The sequence below is a fragment of the Musca domestica genome, unplaced genomic scaffold (assembly GCF_030504385.1).
Source record: "Musca domestica strain aabys unplaced genomic scaffold, Musca_domestica.polishedcontigs.V.1.1 20, whole genome shotgun sequence".
Lineage (NCBI taxonomy): Eukaryota > Metazoa > Arthropoda > Insecta > Diptera > Muscidae > Musca > Musca domestica.
In genome coordinates this window covers 1,304,157-1,326,756 of record NW_026712250.1, presented here as the reverse complement: position 1 = coordinate 1,326,756, position 22,600 = coordinate 1,304,157, and the positions used below count along the sequence as shown (strand labels likewise).

The 22,600-nt window shown below is 32.2% G+C and overlaps 1 protein-coding gene across 10 annotated transcripts in view; it reads right to left on the bottom strand.

Moving 5' to 3' along the window:
- The window catches only part of LOC101892087 (fasciclin-2), a 158,029-nt gene that overhangs the window by 22,527 nt on the left and 112,902 nt on the right, over positions 1–22,600 (bottom strand). For 4 of the 10 annotated variants that reach the window (XM_059122318.1, XM_059122319.1, XM_059122320.1 and 1 more), the window contains exons 3-6: positions 15,025–15,193; positions 13,418–13,441; positions 12,778–12,831; positions 6,275–6,438 (exon numbers count right to left, since the gene is read on the bottom strand). In XM_059122318.1, the coding sequence (XP_058978301.1) occupies positions 6,275–6,438; positions 12,778–12,831; positions 13,418–13,441; positions 15,025–15,193 (411 nt within the window). The remainder of the gene's footprint in view (positions 1–6,274; positions 6,439–12,777; positions 12,832–13,417; positions 13,442–15,024; positions 15,194–22,600) is intronic. The other 6 variants (XM_020040161.2, XM_005177310.4, XM_005177312.4 and 3 more) reach the window with 2 other exon arrangements.

Genomic DNA, 22,600 nt, shown 5'->3' with positions numbered 1-22,600 from the left:
CCATTTCTTCTGGTACCTCCCCCACAACGGGTCAACGAGCAAAAACACTCTCACTGTTCTCTGAACTCTCTGTAGACCTAATCTATCGTTTACACATGACAATTTTTTTGACAATTAAAATTCCCTGAAATTTGAGAATGGTTATCCCTATAGCATATCATCCGACCAACAGACAAACAAATAAATGTGAACATGACCTACTCCAAACTGCAACCAGTTTCGAACAGAAATTCTCACATAATTTCAAATAATTTTGTATGTGTGTTGTTGTATATGTGTAAATCTGGGGTTATTTGTTTCCTGTTTCTCCTTAAAACTCACTCTCTCTACCTTTTTTGCCCACCGTCAAGTACACGAGTGCAAGTGCATTTGCCAGAGCTTTGTGTAAATCACATCCTTTAGCTTTCAAGTGTTTTGTTTGCGTGTTTGTGTGGGTATTTCCCAAAGTTACTTCTACACAAACAAGGCTAAATGCCAAGGCAGGAGCCAAAAAAAGAAAAAAAGAAGAAGGAGTGCAGGGAGTATTTTAGGGTTTATACTCATTCGTCCCCCTCCCTTATGATTAGTTGTTTTTGGTTTTGAGTGATTATGTTATTGTTGTTGGTTGTTAGGATCTGATATCCTCTTGTTGTTCATATGTTTACAAGCCGGAACTTAAATGGTGTCTTAGTTTTATTTTTTTTTTTGGTTTCCTTGTTGTTTCGCTAGTTTGTCTTCCGTCTTGCTGCTGTTGTGTGGCTCTTCCTCCAAAGGAACGTGAGGTCGAGTACGACATGTGTGTCCCGCACATGTAAAACGATTTAAGATTTTCTGTGTGTTGAGTTTGTAAAGATTTCCTGTTTTGTACTGCATGGTTGGCAAATACTTTCACGAAGTTATTTCTTTGGAAAAATATTGAGGGCCTGCTGTTTGTGTGCTTTTATTGAAAGAAGAAGAAGAATAGAGAATATGTCAAGCATAGATCTTGAAGTTTGTTTGGGCGCCATACAGAAGAGTGAGTTAGAGAGAGAGAGAGAGGATATGTTTTGTTTTTGTTTTGTTAAAACGAAAATATTTAGTTTCCTATTTGCTTCATCTTGTATTTTCGTAGATTATTTTTGCTAGCGACCCCAATTGCAATGACAATTGCTAATGCATTTCCTCAGGAATTTCGTTGTAACGAATTATTTCAATTCAAAAGTGAACAGAATAATAAGAGAAATAGGAAGTTTCGTTAAGTTCACACTCCACTGAACAAGGAAGGATTGTAGAAAAAGATATAGAATTGAGATGTTGATGACAAATGAGACTGAATTGACCTGTTTTATTTTTGGATATAATGGTCGGGTTGACGTTTTTAAGAGGATATATTTAATCTGTATGTAAGTAAACGAAAATTTGCCAAAAAATAACAAAATTTTGCCCTGTTGCAGAATTTACTATTTTTGCAAATCTTGAACCCTATGTGGAGGAGGTACCATATAAAATGGTCCGATCTGTACCATCTTTATAACAGATTTTGTGTTCATGGAAATATTGAGATGTACCAAGTCTGAATGGAAGCGGATGTTAATTTCGTGTTTTATAAGCTTCATGAATATTCAAAATTCTGACCCTTTGTGAGGGAGGTACCAGAAGAAGTGGACCAATATCTCCCATTTTCACACCAGACCTTGGGTTAATAATAATATTGTGATGTGTGTAATTTGGAGAGAACTGGATGCTTATTTCGGATTTTATGATCGTTTTGTTTATTAAAAAAATTTGACCTTTGTGGGGGAGGTACCAGAAGAAATGGTCCGATCACTACCATCTTTATAACATATCTTGTGTTTATAGAAATATTGAGATGTGCCAAGTCTGAATGGAATCGGATGTTTATTTCGCGTTTTATGAGCTTCATGTATATTTTAAAATTTTAACTCTTTGTGGGGGAGGTACCAGAAGGAGTGGGCCAATATATCTCCTCTCCGCCAATGTATCTCACACCAGACCTTGGGTTTATAAAAATATTGTGATGTATGTAATTTGGAGACAATCGGCATTTACATCCCATTTTATAAGAGATATAATTATTCAAAATGTTGACACTTTGTGGGGGAGGTACCAGAAGGAGTGCACCCATATAGCCCCTTTTTACACCTAATCTAGCACTGATGAAAATATAAGGATTTGCAAAGTAGGAGCAAAATCGTATTATCCTTTCTCTTTCTGTGCAGTAAAATATTTTCTTTGAAAATTTTGATATTTTGTGTGGGAGGTACTAGAAGAAGTGGACCGATATTGCCCATCTCCGAATTTGATCTAAGTTTGAAAATAATATTACGATGTACCAAGTTTGGATCAAATCCGATACTTCCTTCGAGAGTTATCGTGACGGACATCGCTAGATCGACTCCAAATGTCCTGAAACGGATTTGGTCCAAAGAGACGTAGGATCTAAGCCCGTTATTTGATGGGGCACGTTTTGGCCGAGTTAATTGATATATACCCCTTTAGAAAAAATTTTTTTGCATAGACGGTGAAACAAGACTTTTGCTTTTCTCAATAAAATTGTTTCCCTGAAGGTGACGGTCGAAGTCGAAATATCGGAAAATAAAAATCAAAATTATAAAAATAAAAACTCTGACCTTAAGCCAAAATAAAGTTTTTTTCTTTATTTATTTATTGAGAATTCATTCATTTCATTAAAGTTTTTAAGAATTCTTCAAAATATGAAATATCTGTCTTTAGAAAGGCTGGGGTCAATAAATTTCGTAAATTTACGACCATTTTCTGATGTTCGATTTACCAATTTCAAACTTTTTTTTTTAAAAATTGGTTAATTTATCCACATAACATTTTTCAACTTTTTAACCTTTATTTATGTTTGTTCATATCGTTCAGAGAAACTATAAATATTTATCAATTTTCACATATGAATAATACTGCCCAAAAGTATGCTCTTTGCAATGCAATTACATTCATAAGTTATCCGTAATGTGTACTCAAATTATTGTTATACGCTTTGGTGGCAGATATGAGAGTTTGCACATATGGGTGTGGGTGTGTGTGTGTGTGAGAGAGGAGGTGAGTGGGATCTGTGTAAAATCATTACACTTGAACAACTTGAGACGATTATTAAATAACTTAAACAGTTGGGAATAAAATAAATGTTTTCAACTCAAAACAAACAAAACAAGGAAACGGAAATATTCACACATACACACAAAAAAATGTCTGTATTTATTGTTGTAAAACATTTCCTGTAAAAGGTGGTTTTAAGATGTGTGTGTGTGTTGAATTTTTACAATAAAAATGAAATTTCTCAAAATAGTTGTACATATATCTCCGAACGTACATAAACATTTCATTACATTTCCTAGAAAAGTATCTTCTTTAAATCCCCTCTATTCTGCCTTTTATACTTTCCTCTTCCCCTTCTTCTTCCTTTTTGTAATCTATTTATTTACTCAGCAGCCCATAAATCAGCTTAAAATATATTTGTAAATATCAATAACAAGCAAAACAACCATTCATTTTGTAGCATCATTAGTAAAACAATTGAGAGATTTGTGTAATCATTTGGTATTTACCAGGAAAACTATAACAACTTTAAAGCATACTTTCAGGCAATAATTGTATTATTATTATTTATTTATTGAGACTTCATTCATTTCATTAAAGACAAACGAGATTTTTCAATTATTTGCAGAAATGAAATCGATCATTATTAATAGTATTGTGTACATGGAAAATGGCTATTATTACAAATTATTAAATTGTTGATTATTTGAAATTGTATTTACAGAAATTTAGCAACATTATGTGGAGAAAAAAAGGAAATATCAAAAACAATGACACTCTGTTGGATAATCTGTGGAGGGGATTTATGTTGTGAACTATGAGAAGAAAGAAAGACAATTTTAATTGAAAGCATTGTGTTGTGTGAGAACTGTGAATGACATTCGGAAGATTTAATTAAAGAATATTTAGTTATTGGAAATATTAGGGAAAGTCTAAATGTATACTACAAAAATCCTACAGATAACTGTGAAAAAAATATATTTTTCCATACGATTCTAACATCATGTGTAACTTAACCTTTAAGGATTTCAGATATACAACATGATTTGAAAAAATCATTCTTTTGATGATCTCCATAGAATTCTGAGTCGATTTATGCACGTCCGTCCGTCTGTCCATGCATTTTTGTAAACAAAGTACAGCTCGCATTTATTTGCCGATCCAGATGAAATTTCGCACAAGTCATTTGTTTAATTCATGGACAAACCCTATTGAAATTGGAGATAATCGGACTAAATTTTGATATAGCCCCCATATATATCTTCGTCCGATTTGCATTTTATTGTGCACCAAACCTGTAATATTAGTCCAAATACTATGGAGTTTTGCATATACGACCAAATTAGCCTGTAAATATGTATGCCAAATTTGATTGAAATCGGTTCAGATATAGCTATAGCTCCCATATATATCCGATTTGTTTTTTTTGTCCTCCGCAGCCGTAATATGCACTCTGCAACAGCGATATTTGGGGAAATATATCAAATACAGCTCAGAAATATATTTGCTAAATTTTATCGAGATCGGTTCAGATTTGGGTATAGGTCCCATATAAATCTTCGTCCGATTTGCCTTTTATTGTGCACCAAACTTCTAATATTTGTCCAAATGGGATGGAATTTGGCACTTACGACCGGGTCTAGAAGTTAGTATATCAAATTTGGTGAAGGTCGGTTCAGACATAGCTATAGCTCCCATATATACTGTTCATCCGATTTGTTATATTTGTTACCCACAGTCGTAATATGCTCTCCGTAAAAACGATATTCAGGGAAACATATCAAATACAGCTCAGAAATGTATTTGCCAAATTTTATCGAGATCGGTTCCGATTTGGATATAGCTCCCATACATAATGGGCAATAAAAGTCCGAATTTAAAAGATACAAATGCTTCGGTATATTTAGTCCTTTGAACTATAAATTATAATTATAATCATAGCGTGTATGATTGAATTCTCCCATAAAAACTTTTAATTGTTATGCGGAGCTCTCTAGGTTTGTGAGGACGTCTGTTTGTCGGCCCCGCCCGACGTTAAGACTTTTTTTTACTGGTTTTTTATTTGTTATGTGATGTTCTACTAAATATGCAAAGGGGTGTAGGGCATTATAGAGTCGGCCCGCCCGACTTTTAAACTCTCTTTACTGTTTTTTATTCACTTTTTTCAGATATGCTCTTAAACCTGAAGAGATTCACACATACTCGAGCAAATAACTTCCCAAAACAAATAATCTTCACCGAATAATCTTCTTCGTCTACCACTACCACGGCTTGTTGCCATGTGCAAATTATCACAACAATTGTTGACTTTTACAACCTTTTCAAGTGGCAGCTAAACAACAACAACAATCACAATAACAACAACAGCAGCATCAGTATTTATGTTTGTATAGCATATAGTTAGGCTGTAGTTTGAATGAAGTTTACGTATAAATTTTAGTTAACGATTATGATTGCGGTAGTAGTATTCGTTGTAGCTGTAGTTTCTAAACTTCTCTCAACTTCTGTGCGAACTCAAATTAGATAAAAGATAATAAAATTTTATGCAAAATGACTATACGCTTTTGTGGCAAAGAGACTCTCCAAAAATGATGATAAAACTTTATGTGCACATATGACCTTTTCAATTAATGGCACCAGGAAATAGGAGAATGGCAAGAGATCTTCGAGGAAAAATAAAAATAAATTTTTGTTAATTTTTTTTTTGAGATAAGGAGTTTGGAAGTGAGGAAAAATAATAATTAAAGGAAGTGAATAACAATATTATATATTATAAAATAATATATTAAATGGCTAAGCAAGTTTGGAAAATAAAAAAAAAATAAAAAAAAAAACAATTAGGTTCCTACCACTTTGAGTTATTACATGCTTCTCCCCAAGAATTATTTACATCCCCAAAAAAAATCTTGTTTCAATTAGCTCATAGATTATTTGAATCTACCTAAAAGTATGCTTTAGAATTGGGGTTTCGTTTTATTTTTTTGTTTTACATTATTGCAATTCCCTTAAGATCCAGCTAAGAAAAGAAGAACAACATCTCCTTGCAATTAGTTTTAAAACAAATATAAATTCTGATAATATCCCTTCCCCTGGTTGTTGTTTTTTTTTTGCTGTGCGTTCAAATAAATTTCAATTAGAATGTGGCAAAATTAAAACAAGAACAAGAAAACAAAAACAAAAGGAGCAAAACTTAAGCATATTGCCTTGGTGCGTTTTTCTGTGAACTTACCATAAGTTTTAACCGTAACACTGGTCTCCAGGATCTCATTGGTGGCATAGGATGCTGTGCAATAGTATTTGCCCTCCATCTCCACGCTAAGGTGGTTGATAATAAGCGCCAAACTTTCGGTACCGGTCATGTATTCCGTGAACATGGGAGGATTGCGTCCCGTACTGGGGTGTGAATCGGCAATTGCAGAAAAAAGGTAAAAAAAGAAGAAATGAAGGGAACAATTTTAATTAGTATTTGTACATAGATATTGCTTGTAAGTTTTGAAATTATGGTATGGCAATGTTTTAGTGGTGGTTTGGGGGGTGGGGGTGGTTTGGTGAAAGGACTTTAACTTTTCTTCGTTCTCTTTTTGTAGGTATGTAGATATGTATGTTGCTATGTTTATCTTGGGTTAGTTGTAGCTGCATTCATGAATGTAGTTTGCAACCGGATCAAAGCAAAAAAGTATATATATGAGACGAGCAAAATGATTTTCAAAGTCACTAGCACAACCCAGCAAACACCGATGACGGTGTTCGGGGGTGTGTGGGTGTGAGCGTACATGGGAGTTAAAGTTAGCATTTCTTTTCTGCAGGGGTTTTAGTAAAGTATATTCTAGGGAGTTGTAAAAAGTTTTATTCGTTTTAATTGCATTATATTTAAATATGTAATGAAATATGTATTTTTCGAATACTAGAAGGTATGGAAAAAGAATCAGCTAATGGTTTTATGTTCATGAGGTTCCTGAATACCTAAGGTATTAGTTTTCAATATGGTATGGTGATGTAAGAAAGTTTTTTCTCTTTTGACGTTGATTTTAATGTTTTTTTTTTTAATTATTTGTAAAATTGAACATGATGAGATTCGTGATGTTGTTATCGTAAATTCATGTAAAATCCATACAAAACCCAATGTTTGTTGAAATATGTTTATACAAAGCCTGAGGGTATGCAATATTTTTTAATAAAAAAAAAACTTTTCAATTTTAAAATTGGGCTAACTTAGGGTTGTTGTTCTTTAAAAAAAATATTGAGAAATAAGAAATATGCCCTGGATATGCCCAGAAGAATTAAAAATCCTTACTAACAATCTGGCAATGCCAGCAAAAATGAATGCCTTAAAAAATATTTAACAAATGAAAATATCTTTAAATCCTCATGATTACATAAATGAATAACAAGTAAAAATAACAAGTAAAAAAGCAACTAAGCTCGGCCGGGCCGAACTTTTTATATTCTCCACCATTTGGAAAAGCATGAAACTTTTCAAAAAAAAGAGAAAAAAATCCGTAGAAAAATACCTCTCAAATGAAACCCCTTATATGGGGGCTATACGAAGACGTGTTCCTTCGAAGACGTGTTCCTTCAAAAGTATCTTTTTTTGTTACAGGTTGTAGTACCCGTTACGAACTTTAAATAAAAAATTGAAACAATTCTGGTAAAAAATGTCGCTGAAATCATTAAAATACCGATTATTGGGAGGTACCGTTATATGGGGGCTGTACGTAGACATGGACACTTTTTTTGTCATACATTGCAGTACCCATTACGAACTTCAACTACGAAATTTGAAAAAAATTCGGTCAATTGTGTCGCTAAAATCATCAAAATACCGAATATCGGGAGGTATCGTTATGTGGGGCCTATACGAAGACTTGGACTTGCATACGCGATTTTTTGTCATAGGCTCTAGTACCTATTACGAACTTAAAATACGAAATTTGATATAATTCCGGTAAAAAAATCGCTAAAATCATGAGAATACCGAATATTGGAAGGTACCGTTATATGGGGGGCTATATGAAAACGTCCACCTACAAGGCCCATTTACGAACTTAGATTGCCTTCGGGCATAAGACACATATCTACAAAATTTTAGCCATCTTTTCTCATTTCGTCTAAAGATACCGTGATTACAACAGACAGACTGGCGGACATCGCTAAATCGATTTAGAATTTTACCCTGATCAAGAATATATATACTTTGTTGGGATTACGAGGAGTTACAAACGGAATGACAAAGTTAATAATGACAAAGTTAATGGTGGAAGGTATAAAAAATGAAGGTATCGACGGTTTAAACTCGGGTATAATTTTAGAGAATATTTAAAAAAATCCCACATTATTTGTCCGCTAGGACCTGAGGAAGCGTTAAAGAAAAAATCTTGATTTTAGCCCTGGCGTGAGCTCCAAATATACAGAAAAACAAAAAAATTCTGGGTGATTACAAGAGCCGAAAAGTATGCTAGTAATTATTCAACATGGAAAAAACAAAAGCATACTTTTGGGGAATTTTATTCAATGTACATGTACATGTAATCTGTTTGATTTAAAATTCTCCACCAATAGTATGCTTTTGTTCTTCATTGTGCAATAAATTTTATTTAAAAAACAAAAACAAAATTATCGGTCCGCTAGGGCCTCCGAAAGGTTTTAACAAGTATCCTTAATTTTAGTCCTGGTGTGAACTCCGAAAATACTGAAAAGCTAAAATCGTCCATAATTGAAAGGACAAAAAAATTTTGCTAGCATTTATTCAATATGGAAAAACAGAAGCATACTTTTGGGGGATTTTATTCAAATAGAGTTTAGCTTGATTTTACGGGTCGTTAACATGTTTTGGGAATAATGGACTATGTTTTACAGGTTTCTAAATCCAGCTGATAATCTATTTGATTTAAAAATCTCCTTCCAAATCTCTCTTCCTTGTGTAATAAATTCTAGCACACTTTCCGGCTCTTAAAATATTTGTAGCACATCTCTAGCCTGCATTCCTTTTAAATATTTCCATCTAAATCACTTGCATGTCTACGAAAATGTTAATCACCTCATTCATGGCCAATACAATAACACCTCAAATAAATTACTTTATGTAAAGCATACTTTTAGTCATTAGAAATAAAATCTCTAGTTAATTATTGTACATAACATCATTTTGTTGCCGTTGATTTAAAGTTTTCAAATAAATCCCAAGCAACATGATTGCTTTTGTTCTTGTTTATTGGTGAGTAATTAATGTCTTTGGGTTGTTTTGTCTTTGGCCCAGATAATGCATTTTTTTCTGTTGAGGTTATGTTCACAATCTATGCTCATCATTTGAAATTATTTTTATTATCTGTAATTGTGTATCGAAATGGAGATTTATGTAAATATTTGTTTAAATAATTGATTGAGATTCACAACAAAGTGATGCTGTGAGTTTGGGTAGACACAGGCATACTTTGGGCCGTTCGATTAAAGACACCTGTTATCTGCTGGGTAAACATTAATTATGAGAGGTCATAAGGTTGAATTAATAATTTACCATTAATGACCCTTAAATAAATAGAAGCTAATATTAAGGCTTTCTTGTGCGTTTTTTGAATGGAGGTAGGGGAAAATTCCTACTCCAAAAAACTCCACAATAACATATCAAAAATAATTTCCATTAAATTTCCAAAAAAAATTATCCCTTTAAGGATTATAATTTTAAAAGCTGTAAATTTCGTCGTTGTTGTTGTTGTTAAAATGGGTCATTTTTGAGTTTGTTGTAGGTATTCACAGTATCCTTCTTTGTGTTATCGTCCTCAAACATATTATTATGTACCATTATTGCATTAAATTTCAAAGGATTATTCACACAATTATTTGTGCATAACCCTATTTCAAAGTTGTTGTTGTTTTTTTTTTTGCATTTTTATGCTAACATTGCAATTAGAACAAAAAGAAACTAAAACAACTATGACGAATGCAATAAACTGTTGTATTATGCAATGAAATTTGCATAACACAGCTGTGAAGTTGCATTTCAAAACACACGCACACTCACTCACACACACACACGCAAAAACAAATGTTCGAATGCTTTCAAAACTAAATCAAAGCCTGTAATGTTTGAATATACATGCATGTGTGGTCAAACATTGTAGTATACTTCTAGCCATTCGCCATTCAATGGAAGCCTATTCGATGAGAGTGTGCGTGTGCGTGTATGTGAATAGTATATCACGCAAAACTGCAGTTAGTTTCAATGGCATTAGCTGTTGAGGGTTTTTACAAAATAAAGTTATAATTATAGAGCATACTTTGGGGAGTTGTTGAGGTTTTGTGATGAAATGCCTCAAACAAAAAAGGAGCTTAATTTACGCAAATTGTGCAAAGAGCAAAAGGCAATGCATAAACATTTGCAATTAAAATTAGGAAAAAAATCTAGAGCAAAAAATTTTTCCTATAATAAATAGATACACTTTCGTAAACACTGGCCTTAAGGAAATTATGGTTATTCATGTACAAAACCAAAATATATTTGTGTTCATTTAAAATTCAATAAAATTTAGTTTCTCTTTTAGCCATTTGCATAAAAACATTTCAAGTTTCGCAAAATAATATCAAACATTCTACTTTGTATCAATGTTTAAAATGAGGGACTTTAAACACACATCCCCTAAATCTGTTGCATATTTTTAGGCTCAATGCCATGATGGCCAATCAAGGCATAAGTTTAGCTAATTTTTCAATTTAAATCATTTGCATAGCCCGGTTTGGGGGCGGCAGAAATTAGCATACAATGTGATAACGTGTTAAAAATGTGTAGCCGCAATCCTCCCTCCCCTCCTCCTAAAACAATGATGAACAACGAAGGCCTTTACAAATTATCATATAAATTAAATCATTTTGGAATTTGTCAAATCACACACAAAAACAACAACAGCAAAGCCCGTCCCCCATTTTGTTGATCCATGGATTTTGGATATTGCCAAAATTGAAATCGCATAAAATAATTATATTACCCCTCATTTGGCATTTGGCGAGTCCAATAAATTTCATTGCAAAATGAAGTTGAAATGCCAAGGATAATTCAATTGCTCATGGAAAATAGCTGATTTTATGGCCGGATTAAAAATCCACAGAGAGTTGTGCGAAAACACCATTTGTGTGGTTGGAATGGAAGTTTGGAATTTGATGGAGGGGAAAAAATGCCAGGTGAAATCCAATGGGGAAAATAGCTAGGATATTTCATTTATATTAATTTTTTTCCGAAATGGAGACTATTTTTTATACCCTCAACCATATCTAAATAACGATTTTAGACCCTGTCTGGCTGGTTGGAGCGCACGATAACTCTCGAAGGGAAGATCCGATTTGGTTCAAACTTGGTATATCGTAATATTATTATCAAACTTTGGTCGAGTTCGGAAATGGGCAATATCTGTCCATTTCTTCTGGTACCTCACCCACAAAAGGTGGAAATTTTCAAAAAAAAAAAAAAAATTTGCTGCATAGAAAGAGAAAGGATAATCCGATTTTTCTTCAACTTTGTGAATCTTAAAATTTGCACCAGTGCTAGGCCAGGTGCAAAATTGGACAATATCAGTCGACTCCAAGTACCTACCCCACAAAGGGTCAACATTTTGAATAATTATAACTCTTATAAAATGTCATATAAGTGTCCGATTGTCTTCAAATTACTCAAATCACAAAATTTTTATGAACACAACCTCTGGTGTGAAGATGGAATATATCAGCCCACTCCATCAAGTACCTCCCACACAAAGGGTCGAAGTTTTGAATAACAAAAACGATCAAAAAATCGGAAATAATCGGAATAAGATGTATATTTATATCCGATCGGCATTTTACTTGTTTTTTAAATATTAAATATTTTTCAAATACAATTTTTTTTATTTGTTTTTTCGAAAACATAAAATTTAATATTAAACCCCTGAAGATTTTAAGAAAATTCCTAAATATATTTTGTAATTTATAGGATTAAATAATGATTATATACTCCTAAATGTATACTCGTTGTATGAATATGATATATTTATTATTTATGCCTAAATGTAGGCACCAGTTTTAAATAGAAGTTAGCTTTTTAATGTATATTTCAAAATTATTAATGGTTGTGTTAGTACTCTTTGTGATACCAATGTATGTTCGAACGAGGACATTTAACGATCAAATGAAATGGAAATGAAAACAAAGATTAAAAGAAAAAAAGAAAAACATACACACAAAATTACAACAAAAAAAAGAAACAAAATATCAATACAACAAATGAAAAACAAAGAGTAATTGAAAATCAATGGCTGAATTACACTACAATGATGATATTAATATATAAAAAAAGAACAACGTGCAGGATTCTATTTTAATGTTAAGGGACAAGACTTCAAGATTCAAGGATTCAAGAACAAAAAAATCATTTAATCATAACTCATTTCTATGTTTTTTTATTAAACTAAACTAGGTTTTTTTTTTTAAGTTGTTAAAATTTTGTGTGTTACTTTTTCTATGTTGCTCAGGGGGTGTTATTTGCTTTCCGAAAAAAAGATGTTGAAACAATGTTTCGTCAAACCAAAAGCAAACTTTTTCTTGTTAGCATTTCTCGTTTCTCTAAGCTAAACGGGGGGTTTTATTGTTTAACATCGAAAAGACAAGAGAGCGAGAGAGAGAGAGAGGGAAGCAAATGGTCTTATTAGGGTTATGGTTTCTCTTTTTCTCTTTTTAGCATTAGCAATTTGTGAATCCCTTTGGACTTACTTCTCACGTATTCTATGTCCTTTGGAATCATACACTGGTTGATAAATTTGGTGCCTAAGAAAGACGGACGTGTGTTTCGTTTTTTTTTTTGTATAAAGAAAGAAAATTAGAATTAAATTTGTACAAAAAAATCATAATAATAATAGTATTTAAAAATAATTAATAAAATAATTAAAAAAGAAGAACAAGAAAAAAGTGTGAGTTGGCAATAAAGGAAATAAAATACAGCAGGAAATTGTGTTAAGTAATTCAGAAAAAAAATATTTAAAAAGCCAAGTATAAACGTGTGTATTAAAGAAAAATAAACCTTTCTAGTTTTGCTCATAACATTTCTAAAACTAATTTATAAAAATTTTATAAAATTAAATTATGTCTTTGGGCTATACCTAATTAAATCTTACTTGTCACGTATTTGCTTAATAATCCTGTTTAATTTAATTTTTTTGAAATATTAATAAATATAAACAAAAATTGGTTATAATAACTTTTGAAATTTTTAAATTTGAAAGCTTGCGCATTTTAAAAGCTTTTCAGATTAGTAATGTTCTCGATTGGCCAACCTTAGGCCACGAGCAGCTGCTGCTTTTAAAATGCCTTAAAACTTGGCAAAATAACAACAAAAAAATAAACTAAATCTTACATGTTTGACATTTGTTTTACAATACTGCAAAATATATAGAAAAAACGAAGAGGAGAAGATAAAGAAGATCGTGTAAGAATAGCGAATAGTAAAATTATTTTTATGAAAATTAACCACTTTTTGAATATTAAAATAAAAATAACAATAAAATTTAAACTGCTTCTAATTTTTTTTAGAATTTTATTTAATACAATTTTTATATTGCAATGCATCAAACCCATTGTGCCTTCGTAAACATCTATTTTGTAAGTGTAATTAATTGTAACTATAGAACCCTAAACAAAGGTATATTTATGAACCTATAGAACCCTGTATTTCTTGTTTGCCAAGACTTAAAATGGCAAGGACTAGACAAAATGAATTAAAAGACATAAACCGGTTATTACATTTTTTCCTGTAGATAAAAAAGGTATGTTTTTGGACAAATAAATCGGTTTTTCGTTTTAACAAGTTTAATTAAATATGAACTATCCGATAAGCAATAGGCCAGACCATCTTCCCTTTATCCTTAAACCATTGTAGAAGAATGCAGGTAGTCGCATTTTGGAATTGAAATTTTTGAATGGAAAATTAACCAAAAATTGTAAACATTTAAAAAAATGCTTATAATAACAACCTCCGTTTGGCATCGTATGGGAAAAATATACAAATCGACTTATTTTTGAATAAAAATAGAAACAATTTTGACATATCAATATTCCCAAGCGTTGATGCATCTACCTGTATTCTTCTACCATGGTCGTGATTTATAATAAAATAATTTGTCTAAAATAAGTAGATTTTCAGATGTTTTCTTATACGACACAAATAGGAGGTTGTTGTATCAATAATTTTTCTTTCAAAATTTTTAATTCCGAAATTGGTTTGATTCTTCTACCAAAATCAGGACTAATAAAAATAAACTTTGATTGATAATTTCCATTATAGTGCCTATAGAGCCCTACATAATATGAGTAGCATATTTTTCACCTATAAATCCCTAAATGTAATCAGTTGTTTAGTACTTTTCAGTGGTGTGATATACAAAACTAATACATATTTATACAAAATATGAATAAAAATAGCAATAAATTATAATAACTGTCTTTAGTATATAATAATTGTAAAAAGTCCTGTTGTTTTGGAAAATTGTGACTTAAATACACTATTTTTGACAATTTAGAATAGCCAGGGAAGACAATCATAATTAGCAATTTACTAAAGGTAGCTGGCCACATAATAAATTTACGTTACACTTAGAATATAAATTTCAACTTTGGGTTTTTTCTCAACGGGTGGGGTATCAGGGAATTCAAGCCTAAAAAAAGTAGTACGAGTAGAGTTTCTTTTTCACCTTCAAATTCTGCACGTATTCAGGTGAAAAAAATTATAGCAAATAATATAATACACGGTTTTAGTAACTTTCGTTTCAATATTGTGTTTGGTTTTTTTTTACAATATGTATTTAGTAAGGGGTACATTTAGATAGATCCATAGAGTTTGCGGGTTTTGGGATATTATACTCTTTATCACTTTATACAATCACTTTTGGCCGGGGGACACAGGGATAACATATATATTTTTTTTGAATATTATTTATAGAGTTTAAATATTTTTCTTTTACTTACGGCTTGGGTAAAATTGTATTGTTCATATTATCCTTCCATTGCAGATCGGCCACCAAATTTGGTGAAGGCACATTCGGACGACATGTTAGGATCATGGCTTGTCCCACAGCTTTTCTTTGGACCTTTTGTGAGGGGAAAATTTCCAGTTTTGGTACATCGGCGGCGGATGCTGAAATTTAGAAAAAAAAAAAAAAAATAATGGTGACGTTAGAATAAAATCAGATAAAAAATATTTTTGATGTGATTTATAAAAAAAATTATTTTAAAGTCTATTATCTTATTTTTTATTGTCAAAACAATAAAATTAAATTTTTAATGTCTTTGAAACATGCAACTCTTTCAAATATCCAAACGTTAGCTTCTTTAATTTTAATGTCGCTAATTTTGTCTGATTGTTTTCTGTTCCCCTCTATGCTGAGCTATAAACCTTTTAGTCTTAGTCTCTTCGTCATTTGTTGGTGACTTTATTTGGTTCACCAAAAAAAAAAAAAAAAAATAGAAAAAAAGTAACCACTTGAAACTTTGTAAACAACCAAGGATTTCATTGGTAAAATGAAGTTTTGAAAACCAGGACACATTAACAATTCACGGACACTTGAAAAGTGCCAGTTCCCGGCCGGCAGTCAAAGGGTAATGGCCAAGCAGAGGGGAGTATAACAAGTTTTGCGCCTTTTCTACAACAATAATGATGATGACGATGAGTTTCCTGTGCAACAACAACAACAACAATGGAAAAAACTTTCAAAATATTTTCCTTTGAATGTCATGCCATGTTAACTTTAATTTAACTTGTCAACCAAGCTCCTTAGCTTGTTTATGGTCTCCCAATGCCACAAAGAGAAAAAAAAAGGATTTTCATTGTGGCCGGCAGTGGGCCACATGGCATTTCAAGAAATTATTTGGTAATTTGTTGTTGATGTTATTGTTTACTATGTTTCCCACCTCCCCCAAAAAAAGTCTTATGACATTGTTGTCGAGTGTATTTTATGGCCAAAAGTCCTTTTTTGGCGGCCAAACAACAACTGGGGTAATTTGTGGTAAAAAGGTCAGGGTGGCAATGCTTGGGAGTATTTGGCATTCTGCAAAGTTTCCACAAATAACATTATTTAATGTTTTTAATTAAATTGTGAATTTGTGAACATAATTTCGGGATGTTGTACCACAAAAACAGACGGCAGACATAAAAAACTTCTTTTGCAACATTTCAATGGAATAATGGCCACAAAATTTTACAGTTGTTAACTTTAAAAAAAAAAACAATATAAAGATAATTTTGAAACTTGATTGCGTTATGGTGTAAGTTTTCTTATCCTTAAGCTGGGGGGCATTTACAAAAATAAATACCAATTGCATTTGTGTGTGTGTGCGTGAATAAAAATTCCTTAATTAGTTCTCTTAACTGGGTTTACCCATATCAGCTCAACGAATCGTTGCAATTATGAATAAACAACGTTTACATCATTACACATGCGAAGCTATGGCTGGCCATTAAGAAAATGGAGAAAATCAGCACGTTGTTGATGGACCACCTTCCACACGCCTTGTTAATCATGCAAATTGTGTTTAATCCCATTTCCCCATTAAAATGATAACGAAAGGAAGTATATGGAGCCGCCGCCGCCGCTGCATTCGATTGTCACATAACCGACAATAATTAAGAAATTCACCAAATCCTTTCATTCGTTTTAAGGACAAAAAGGAGAGAGAGAGACAAAAAACATTGTATATCCTACGGCCTTATATTGGCATGTGTCCTTCGTCGAAAGTTGATGACAACAAGATGTACGGACATATATTTACTTGGCCTCATACAATTAGCAGAAAATGTAAAAACGAGCAGAAGAAGACGAAGGAACAAAAAAAAAAAAAAAAAGAAGAGATAAAAAATGAACTTAAGTCTGGTTTTAATTGAAAGAGAAAATATATATCTGTGGAAATTTAAAAGGCAGAGACGATCTAGTTGTACACTACGTCTGATAGGGAAATTTGAGTAATTATTACGATAAAAACACTGCAATGTAAACGAGTCCTAAGTCAGCTGTTTCGTGTAGTATCGACCATGGTAGAAGAACACAGGTGCATCGACACAGCTGCTGGGAAAATGAACTGTCAAACCGATTTTAGAATTGAAAATGTTGAATGAAATATCATTGAAATTTGTAAAATTTTTTGAATAATTCATATCATAACAAACTCCGATTTCCGTCATATAAGAAAACTTATAAAAACTACTTATTTTTGACAAAACATTTTAAGAATTTTTGATATGTCAAAATTTCCAAGAGTTGATGCATCTACCAGTTTTCTTCTACTTCAATTTTCTTTCCTCTATGGTCAACGCGATGTGAAGAGGGAAGAATCTTCCTAAAAAGCTTTTATTTCTTTTTAAAATCGGTAGAAGAATACAGGTAGTCACATCGACACAGCTGCTGGGACAATGAACTGTCAAACCGATTTTGATACTGAAAATCGTGAATGAAAAATTATTGAAATGTGTAAAAATTGTTGAAAAAAACATATCATTACAACCTCCGATTTGCGTCGTATAAGAAAACATATAAAAATCTATTTATATTTGAAAAAACATTTAAAAATTTTTGACATATCAATGTTCACAAGCGTTGATGCGTCTACCTGCATTTTTCTACCATGTGTTCCGTGTAGTATCGACCGGCACAAATGATAAGGCCCATGGCACAAGAACACAAAATTTACGTAGAAGCATTGACACGGCTGCTGGGACAATGAACTGTCAAACCGATTTTAGAATTGAAAATGTTGAATGAAATATCATTGAAATTTGTAAAATTTTTTGAATAATTCATATCATAACAAACTCTGATTTGCATCGTATAAGAAAACTTATAAAAATCTGCTTATTTTTGACAAACTATTTTATCAATGTTGAGATATCAATGTTCCCAAGAATTGATGCATTGTAGTCGATTAGTGGTTATCGATAATTATTTCTTTCTTTCTTGTCTTTTATTTCTTTGCTTTCTTGTATTCCATTTTACAATTGGAAATATTCAGAGTAGAGCTGGAAAGTTTGAAAAATTGGTAAAAAGATTGTAATTTAATCTGTCATTACTAAATTTAGGACCGACAAAGATTTGGCGATTCTCGGTATTTGGCGAGTTACAAGGGTTTTTATATTCAAAAGAGGAGTTTAATTTAAAGGAGAGACCTGTTTACATTTTACTTTTAGGCAACATTAGCCATTTGCATTAAAATATAAAAGAAAAAAAAAAACAAAAAAGCAAATGTAAACATAAAGTACGTTTACATACGAATCTCTCCCTGGGTTGAGCAATCACAATAAAACAAAACATTAAAAATATTGTGATTGGTCAATTATCAGCGGTAACACGGCCAGAGATTTGGTATGTAAACGTGCTATTAGTCTTAGTCAGCTGATCTATGTAGTAGCGGCCAACGCATTTGACAACGGTCAGTGATTAATTTTGAGTAGTTTGTTTGGTAGTTTAATTGCATATTAAACAGCTGATATATCAAAACAAACCTACACTTGGTAGGTAGGTAGTTCCCACCTTACTCTAGACGAATTATTGCATTAAATTCTTTTATTTTTTGTTTTTTAATTATCAAATTATCAATCTAGATAAAATTGTTTGGCTGACAGATTTGTTTTTGATTTGACATTTAACTGACATTTTTACTTTAAAATCTAAACACTTGATGATAAACGTGTCAGTTTTAGATTTGCCTTTAGTGCCTTTGACGTCGTCGTTTTATGTTAACTTCATATTTTGGCAAATTCTTCTAAAATATATTTTTTATTTTGGCCGTTTTTACACCAAAAATAAATTTCGCAAAAATTTGACATTTTGCATTCTGAAATGATTAAGTGCCGTTTTTCTCGTCTTTTAATGCTAACTACAACGTGTGACAAATTCTTTTAAGAATATTTTTTTATTTTGGTCGTTTTTACACCAAAACGGTGATTTCATAAAAAAGTTAATATCATTCGTATTGAGCGAAAACTTTTCCAGCAATCTGTTCATACCCTAACATATTTTAAATGTAGTTTTAAAGAAATAATGCCAGGAAAAACGAAATATTTCCACAATATAACCATAATCCCCGACCCCACAAAAAAAAAACCATTATCACTACGAAAAAACAACCATCAATTTGTAATCTTAAATTACAGACAAATGTAATCACACATCAGCATTACCATCATCGGTAAGGATATGCTCTTTGTAGTGTAACGGAGCGCAAAAAAAAATGTAACGAATCGAAAATCCCTCACTGCATTCGGTCCACTATCGTCTTTCGCTGTCATGATTAATATATTCCATTCATTGCATATGTCCATGTCCAAAGTCCATCAGATGCCATTGTTGCCATTAAAATGGATTCAGTTGATTGGTAAAATGTTGCAAAAAAAAAAAAAACAAAGATATATTGCATTGTATGTATGTAAATTAATCTGACCACTCGTCAAAATTGCAACACTGCGCTGGTGAATAAGTTTGCGGAAGGAGGAGGAGGTGGGGGGTTTGAATAAATACCTTAACCAAATGCTTGCATTGGCATGCCGCCTTTGGTGCGTGTTGTCTGTCGTTTTTTTGGTAAATGTAACGTGCGTATTTTAACTATTTAATCCGGAGGAGAAAACACATTTACTTGTAATTTAGGTAGTCAGGAGAAAAATGAAGGGAAATAAAGTTCCAGAAACAAGAAAGAAACCATTATCCCTGGTGATTTGTTAAACTCCAAATAAATAAATGTAATAAACAAATAAATGTAAGGAGAGACAGCTTTTGCATAGAACGTGCATTATTGTGTCTATAGTACCCTACATACAATATGAAGGAGCTACATATTTTACCTATAAAACCCTATTTTTAGTCAGCTGCTTAGAAGTTCTTAGTCCTTTGAACTACGAAACTGAATATTATTATTAATAAAATCAATGTAGATATATATTTAAAAAAATTGATTACATTTTAATACAAAAAAAAATTTTCGAGAAGTAGTGAAGCATATGTCAAATTTTAATTTTTCTCAAAAATAAGTATTTATATTTTTCTTTCATGTGGTCAATCGGAGATTGTTATGACATGCATTTTTCAACAATTTTTAAAAAAAAATCAATTCCAAAATTAGTTTGACAGTTCATTGTCCCAGAAGCTGTGCCGATGCGGTTACCTGTATTCTTCTACCATGACTGGTGGTTATTTGATGCTTTGGCCGATTTTACATATGCCAAGCAGCTGATGTCAACTTAAAGACACCTGGGCACACATAAAATTATCTTTAAGCCCCATGTTGAACAAAACACATAAGTTTAAGAGAAAAAAAATTAGTAACGATTAAATTTTTTAATTTCCATAATTATTACCCCATCATGATAACCTCAATTTGTTCGCAAAATTTCCCCGAAAATGTGTAATGCTGTTGGTTATTTCTGTTTTTTTCTCTCTTTTGCACAGCAACCATTATTTGTTGATATAATTAAAAAAATACTTTACACATTGACCACGTTTAAATTGCATTTTTCGTCCTTATGGCCCGGAGCCAGGGATGCTGAATCACATGCTAGTAGTCTGTCTTGTATAACAGACCACGGTAGTAAAGAGTTAACGACGACTCATCAGAGTGCGTGAATCTAAGTGAATGTCCAGTAAATGTGATCTCTATATACATAATAGTAAGGCCACACGGCATATGTCAGGGCAGGCACATTAACACATTATTTACACACACACTCACATATTCTGTACACTTATTCACGTGTATGATTTTTGCTTCTTTTCGCCATCTGTCTCTCAGTAGGGCAAGCAGTTTGTTTGCCTTTCGCAGTGTTTTAAATCACCCATGTCCTTTTTTCGGGCCAGGTTTGTAGTTGTTGTTTTTTTTTTTGCTTTGCTTGCCAGTGAAATGAAATTATTTTTCAAAAGTTTAATGTTTGCATAGATGCATGGTTGAACGGCGGTGGTTTGTAAATATTGGCGCTGGCATATTTACTGAGGGAGAGGTTTTGAGTTCAGGGATTATGTTTGGGAAATCTGGATAATTCGAATCAGCTGTTTTTACCATAGATTTTTTGTTATTATAAGTATTTTTTAACAATTTTTACAAATTTTAATAATTTTTCATTCAAAAATTTAATTTTCAAAATTGTCCCAGCAGCTGAGCCGATGCGACTACCTGTATTATTATACTATGTTTGATGTGTATCATTAAACAGCTGTATTAATGTAAAATCGGCCAATGGACAATAAGCAATTGCATCAACAGTTGTTTTGGTCGTTTCTACACCAAACAGCTGATTAATTTGAATATTTGCAAAGTTCTACAATGTATTTATTTAATTAACTAGAATTTCGCATGTCCCCATATTGAAATAAAAATTATTTTCAATTTACTTAATTTCCAATTTCACGATTTTGTGCAATTTTTCTCCCAAAAAAACAAACTTTCCTCCCATACAAATTGCCATCCCTTACTCCGGCTGGAACTCAACTTACTTTCCTCACATGCAATATATGCATATGTTTGTTTGCCTGCACGGATGGGTGGTCGCTTTGCCAAAAGGATTATTAAAATTTACTTTAGCCAAAAGGCAATGTTATTTCCTGCAAGGATTGTGTACGACCAAACTTATTAAAGTGATAAGAGAATTAAAGCACGGTCAGTTTTTTTTTTTTATTTTTTTTGGCGGCAGCTAACCGCAAATATGCTGGATCCTTGGAAAATTGGATGGTATTATAGTTAAAATTAATTTTGTGGAGATGAGCGAAGAAAAAAAGAAAAATAAAAAAACCAATGGGAATTAAAGCAGAAAGCAAAAGATCAGCAGTTTTCCAGTGATGGCAGTTGGCCACCACAACACAAAAACACAGCAAAGTAAATAAAAAATCATTATTTAAGGCCTTCAATCATCAGGCTCCGAAGACTCATTAAACTTGGCAATAATACATTTCAAAGCAATTATGAAATATTCGAAATTAAAAAAAAAACCATAACATCTGTTAAATCAATTTAGGCTAGTGTGAACAAGATGTTTATTCCATTGGCAGCCAATGGAACATCAGAGGCTACCCACAACAAGTGCCAATTAAGAAAGATGTTCATTTACTTGCGGATCGCTCCACATGTTTAGATTTCATTTTTGCTGGCTTTTATTTTTCCCTTTTCTTTTGTGTGCATTATGACATTTCTGACAGCTGCCTTTGCACTGTCAAATTTCTTGATATTATCTGTTATTTAAAACTATAAAATTTTCAAATGTTCCAAACATGTCCAGTTGATGGTGATGATGTAGACGTACTCCTCCCCTCCCTCCCCCATCTAAAACTACTAGGGTATTTGTGTTGCTCTACCACAAACAATTTTCAAAGCAAATAATAAATTTATACGTTTTCCCTTTTCTCTCTCTCTGTCTCTCTCATTTCTCTTTTTTATTTCATTTCATATTTCTGTAATAGGATTTGGGGTTTTTTGTTTATTAAAAAAATTTTGTTTATTCACAATTCAATGCTCGATTATAAATAATAAAGACCCTACTAATGCTCACTGAGGATATAATGGAACTCAAAGTGAT